The sequence below is a fragment of the Brassica napus genome, chromosome C3, assembly GCF_020379485.1.
Source record: "Brassica napus cultivar Da-Ae chromosome C3, Da-Ae, whole genome shotgun sequence".
Taxonomy (NCBI): domain Eukaryota; kingdom Viridiplantae; phylum Streptophyta; class Magnoliopsida; order Brassicales; family Brassicaceae; genus Brassica; species Brassica napus.
In genome coordinates, this window is record NC_063446.1 from 15,083,236 (window position 1) to 15,089,235 (window position 6,000).

General features: G+C 34.8%; 1 protein-coding gene and 1 pseudogene across 1 annotated transcript; both read left to right on the top strand.

Annotated features, from left to right (window-relative positions):
• Positions 1 to 851: 851 nt before the first annotated feature.
• LOC106388344 (UDP-glycosyltransferase 74F2) lies at positions 852 to 2,511 on the top strand. The gene is made up of 2 exons (XM_013828398.3): positions 852 to 1,524; positions 1,622 to 2,511. The coding sequence occupies exons 1-2, from the start codon at positions 901 to 903 to the stop codon at positions 2,345 to 2,347; spliced, it is 1,350 nt and encodes a 449-aa protein (XP_013683852.1). The 5' UTR covers positions 852 to 900; the 3' UTR covers positions 2,348 to 2,511.
• A 1,976-nt stretch (positions 2,512 to 4,487) lies between these two features.
• Positions 4,488 to 5,736, top strand: LOC106388345 (annotated as a pseudogene).
• Positions 5,737 to 6,000: the final 264 nt, after the last annotated feature.

A 6,000-nucleotide genomic window follows, 5' to 3' on the forward strand; every position in this document is an offset into this window, starting at 1 on the left:
ACATAAAATCTATAACCTGAAATCCAACTCATAAAAACTGATTAGAACCCCGTCTGAAATGTAAAAAAATACCTTAATGAGTTTTGTAAGATGTAACAAACATAACCAAACCCGAAGTGTTATTAATCAAACCCGAACAGATAATCTGAAAAACTCAAAATAATATCAAAAGAAACCTATCTCAATGTACAAATTAATATGCAATACAAATATTTGAAACATAAATATGTATTTCAAATATTCAATTTCATATTTATTTTGATAAGTATATATTTCTTATATTTTAACTTTAAATTTTAGATTTTAAAATGGTCAGAACCGATCCGGTATAACTTAAATCCAATGATATAGGGTTGATTTATGAGTTTTAGGATGTAATACAAATTAGAACTAAAACCAATGTGATATATCAAAACCCAACCCCTACTTACAAATTTATTAGAATGTGATCTAGGATGTGATATAAGTTAGAATCAAAATTCAAAATACCCTATCCAAACCTGAACGACTATCCGAACAACACAACCATGATTTCTCCTTCCATTTGCATTCCTCATGTCATGTCATGTGTATTTGTAATTATAAAAAAAAAAACATTGCTTAGCGTAGAAAATGATATGGTTTTATATATTTCATTTTTAAAACACTGAACATATATGCAAATGCAGAATAAAATCATTTTTATTTGCACATTTCCTTTTCTTGTGGAAGAAAAGCAAATTGATTTTCTCTTCTTATTCTCATTATTAATTAAAAAGAAAAGAGAAAAACGAAACTATCTCTTGTTCTGATTACAACGTTCTTATCAAAAGGAAGAACCTGACAAACCTGCCTATAAATATTCGCGTTATCTCCTAAGGCATATTCACTTTGGTTTAATCGAAACATTTTGAGAAAGAGATGGAGAAGAAGAGAGGACATGTATTGGCAGTGCCATATCCAACTCAAGGACACATCACACCAATCCGTCAATTCTGTAAACGACTCATCTCTAAAGGTCTCAAAACCACTCTCACTCTCACCACTTTCATCTTCAACTCCATCAAACCAGACCCATCTGGTCCAGTCTCCATAGCCACCATCTCCGACGGCTACGACGATCACGGCTTCGACCCATCTGGCTCCATCCATGACTACCTCCAAAACTTCAAAACTTTCGGCTCCAAAACCATTGCAGACATCATCCGCAAACACCAGACAAGTGATAACCCCATCACTTGTATTGTCTATGATGCTTTCATGCCATGGGCACTCGACGTTGCCCGAGAGTTTGGTTTAGCTGCAACCCCTTTCTTTACGCAGTCATGTGCTGTTAACTTCGTTTACTATCTTTCTTACATAAACGATGGAATCTTGAAGCTTCCCGTTGTAGACTTGCCTTTTCTTGAGCTCCAAGATTTGCCTTCCTTTTTGTCTGTTTCTGGATCTTATCCTGCTTACTTTGAGATGGTGCTCCAACAGTTTACAAACTTTGAAAAAGCTGATTTCATACTCGTTAATACCTTCCAAGAGCTGGAGCCTCATGTTAGATCTCTCTTCTTACAACTTTCTCAACCATGTCGTTTTCTTGTTTATGTCCTAATTACTATGTATTTGTCCTAATTAGTCTTTTCCGTTGCAGGAGAAGGAGTTGTTGGCGAAAGTTTGTCATGTGTTGACAGTTGGTCCGACTATTCCATCGATGTACTTAGACCAAAGGATCAAATCAGACACGGCCTACGATTTGAATATCTTTGATTCGAAAGATGCTGCCTTCTGCACTAGCTGGCTGGACACAAGGCCACAAGGGTCGGTGGTGTATGTAGCATTTGGTAGCTTGGCTGAGCTGAACAATGCGCAGATGGAGGAGCTTGCTTCAGCAGTAAGCAACTTCAACTTCTTGTGGGTTGTCAGAGGATCAGAGGAGGCAAAACTGCCATCAGGGTTTCTTGAGACAGTGGATAAAGACAAGAGTTTGGTCTTGAAATGGAGTCCTCAGCTTGAAGTTCTATCAAACAAAGCCATCGGTTGTTTCTTGACTCACTGTGGCTGGAACTCAACTATGGAGTCATTAACTTTTGGAGTTCCCTTGGTGGCTATGCCTCAGTGGACCGATCAACCTATGAACGCAAAGTACATACAAGATGTGTGGAAGGCTGGAGTCTGTGTGAAGATAGACAATGAGAGTGGGATTGCCAAGAGAGAGGAGATTTATTTTAGCATTAAGGAAGTGATGGAAGGAGAGAAGAGCGAAGAGATGAAGGAGAATGCGAAGAAATGGAGAGACTTGGCTGTCAAGTCACTCAGTGAAGGAGGCTCTACAGATGTTAACATTGACACATTTGTATCAACGGTCCAGAGCAAATAAGTTATCAGATGAAGCAGCAAATATCTCTTCTATAGTGTCTTATTGTGTCAGTCTTTCGTTCAGTGCAATTTTATGTTGATTCTTCATTTGGTTACTTCCCAATCTTACAATGTTTTCTACCATATTGTCTTTGTTTTAATAGATTTGCTGCTTTCAGGTTTTTATCATCACTCTTCACTATCCATTTTTCGATTTAACTATTTTGGCTTTACTCGTTTTGGCATTTCAGTAACAACGAACAGGAGTACAGGACCATGAATGATTCATGGCCATCTTCTTCTGTATTTATCATCACTCTTTTACCTTTTTTTGTTTTTTTAGCCTAGTTCTCTTGCATCACCATGAATGGCCATCTTCTTCTGGCATTTGACATGTAGGATTTCTAGCAACCAGAGATTTATATATTCTTGCCTTCCACCTGATTTGTTAATTCTGTTTTTTTTTTTGAACTTTGATTTGTTAATTCTGTTACAACCCCTGCCATTAAGTTTGCATCTGAATCATCATTTACAGATTATTTGAAAGAGCCAAGATTATTATTCTGAAACAATCCCTTAACGTCATCACTTTCGTCACTAATCGATGTCATCTTAACAATTATTAAGATGGGTTTGTTTTTTGGTGTAAATAATCAAATCACATATTACAAATAAATCATTTATTTTATCATATTTTTTTATACGACATGTTAGTATTCTATATAAGCAACTAATTTATCAAATAATTTTTTTTTTCTCTTGATACATCAAAGTTGTCAAACACATATATTTTTCATTATCATTTTATTTATTTTATAAACATACAATTTGTGTAATAGATTTATATTTGTGAGATATAAGTATGTGATCTATTTGTGCGCATATAGCTAATGTCATGATTTTTTTTTTTTGGGTCAGAAAATAGTAATGGATATTATATGAACTAAATTAACGATAATTAATATTTGTATCATATATGTGCATGTATATACAACTGATTTAATTAAAAAAAGCACAGTTGACGATTTGATTCGTTTAGCAGGTTGATTTAAGAAGAGAAATTTGATTCTATATATATATATATATTATTATTATTTTTACCAACAAACCATGTCTTACCTTCTCTCTTCTTTTTACTTCCTATCTTTCTCTACCCTTTTATTACAAATCTAATATTTTTTCCAATATAGTCATTCATCAGATTAATCCTTATAAGAGTTGTCCTTTTTTTTAATCAACATAAGAATTGTCTTTAGCTTGGCTTTTGCTTCAAATGGTGTCTACTAGACATTAAGCAATGTCGTTATAGCTGTTGGTCTTAAATACTGATCCACCAGGCATAAAATAAATTGCATAGATTAGCGTTGAAATCAATAAACATAAAACAGAAAAATCGTAGTGATGAAACAGAAAAATTCAAAATTGTTTTAGTGAAAGATACAGAACAGTCACATTCTAGATAGCGAACTGTGAACTAGTGAAGAACACAAGAAGACGTGATATGAACAAATCGTTTTTTTGTTGTCAATGTATTCTTGTAGTAATATAAACGTACAAAATCTTTTCACTTCTTACTTACTCCATTTCGGTTCATCTCTTATTTTTCCATCTCTTAAGACTTAAAGACCTTAATTACTTCTCCAAAACTAACAATACAGCGACAAAACTTTCGATTTTGTGTGTTAAATTTACTTTTGTTGAACGATATTTACATGTTAAGAAATTTTCACCTTTTTGAAAACATGTGGAAACCAAACTCTGAACACAAACATGATATCTCTTTCCATATACAGTCATCGTGTCGTGTGTATTTTTAATTCAAACGTTGTTTAAAGTATTAAATATTATGAAAAATATAAAAAAATAAATAAGTATTATGGTTTTAATAAATAAGTATATATACTGAACATATAAACCACATGCAGAATAAAATATTTTTTTATTTACACTTCCTTTTCTTGTGGACAGAAAGCAAATTGATATTTTCTTCTTATTCTCAATTTTTTAATTAAAAAGAAAAGACAAAAACAAAACTATCTCTTGTTCTTATTACAACGCTCTTATCTAAAAGGAAGAACCTGACAAACCTGTCTATAAAACCAGCAGTATCTCTTAAGGCGTATTCATTTTGGTTACAGCAAAACATTTAGAGAGAGAGAGAGATGGAGCAGAAGAGAGGACATGTATTGGCAGTGCCATACCCAACGCAAGGACACATCACACCAATCTGCCAATTCTGTAAACGACTCATCTCTAAAGGTCTCGAAACTACTCTCACTCTCACCACTTTTGTCTTCAACTCCATCAAACCAGATCCATCTAGTCCAATCTCCATAGCCAACATCTCCGACGGCTATGACCAGGGCTGCGAGTCACCTTACACCATCCACGAATACCTCCAAAACTTCAAAACCTTCGGCTCCAGAACCATTGCAGACATCATCCGCAAACACCAGACAAGTGATAATCCCATCACTTGTATGGTCTACGATGCTTTCATTCCATGGGCACTCGACGTTGCCCGAGAGTTTGGTATAGCTGCTGCTCCTTTCTTTACGCAGTCTTGTGCTGTTAACTACGTTTACTATCTTTCTTACGTAAACCATGGAAGCTTGAAGCTTCCCATTGAAGACTTGCCTTTTCTTGAGCTCCAAGATTTGCCTTCTTTTTCGTCTGTTTCTGGTTCTTATCCTGCTTACTGATGGTGCTCCAACAGTTTACAAACTTTGAAAAAGCTGATTTCATACTCGTTTATACCTTCCAAGAACTGGAGCTTCATGTTAGATCTCTCTTCTAACAACTTTCTCAACCATGTCGTTTTCTTGTTTATGTCCTAATTACTATGTTTAATATCCTAACTAGTCTACTTTTCGTTACAGGAGAAGGAGTTGTTGTCAAAATTTTGTCCTGTATTGACAATTGGTCCAACTGTTCCATCAATGTACTTAGACAAAAGGATCAATTCAGACACAAATTATGATCTGAATCTCTTTGATTCGAAAGACGCTGCCTACTGCACTAGCTGGCTGAACACAAGGCCACAAGCGTCAGTGGTGTATGTAGCATTCGGGAGCATTGCTAAGCTGAAAAATGTGCAGATGGAGGAACTTGCTTCAGCAGTAAGCAACTTCAGCTTCATGTGGGTTGTCAGAGATTCAGAAGAGGAAAAACTGCCATCAGGGTTTCTTGAGACAGTGGATAAGGACAAGATTTTGGTCTTGAAATGGAGTCCTCAGCTTGAAGTTCTATCAAACAAAGCCATTGGTTGTTGAAATCTATTCAAGGCCCTAAACAAAACCAAATTTTTTTCTTGACCCAAATAGGGGATAGCTTTTCGAATTTTTTTTTCTGGAGCTATATATAATAATTATTTTGACCCAATCAATACCTATTGTAGATGATGAACTCTTATCCTACGTTGCCCAATATTCTAGTCGGAAGCAAATATTACTGATTCACGCATGAGCTACGTACCCATCAAAATATATGACAAAACGTCCAGAACAAATACTAATTATCAGTGATATTAAAGAATAACTAGTTTATGTGAACAAATTATCCATCTCTAGGCTTTTTCCTTCTTATAGATTCTTTAAAGCAGCTTCTAAAAGAGAAAATAAAAATAAGAAAAACTAGAAATATAATGTGGAAAATGATCTACTTCTGTTTTTTATA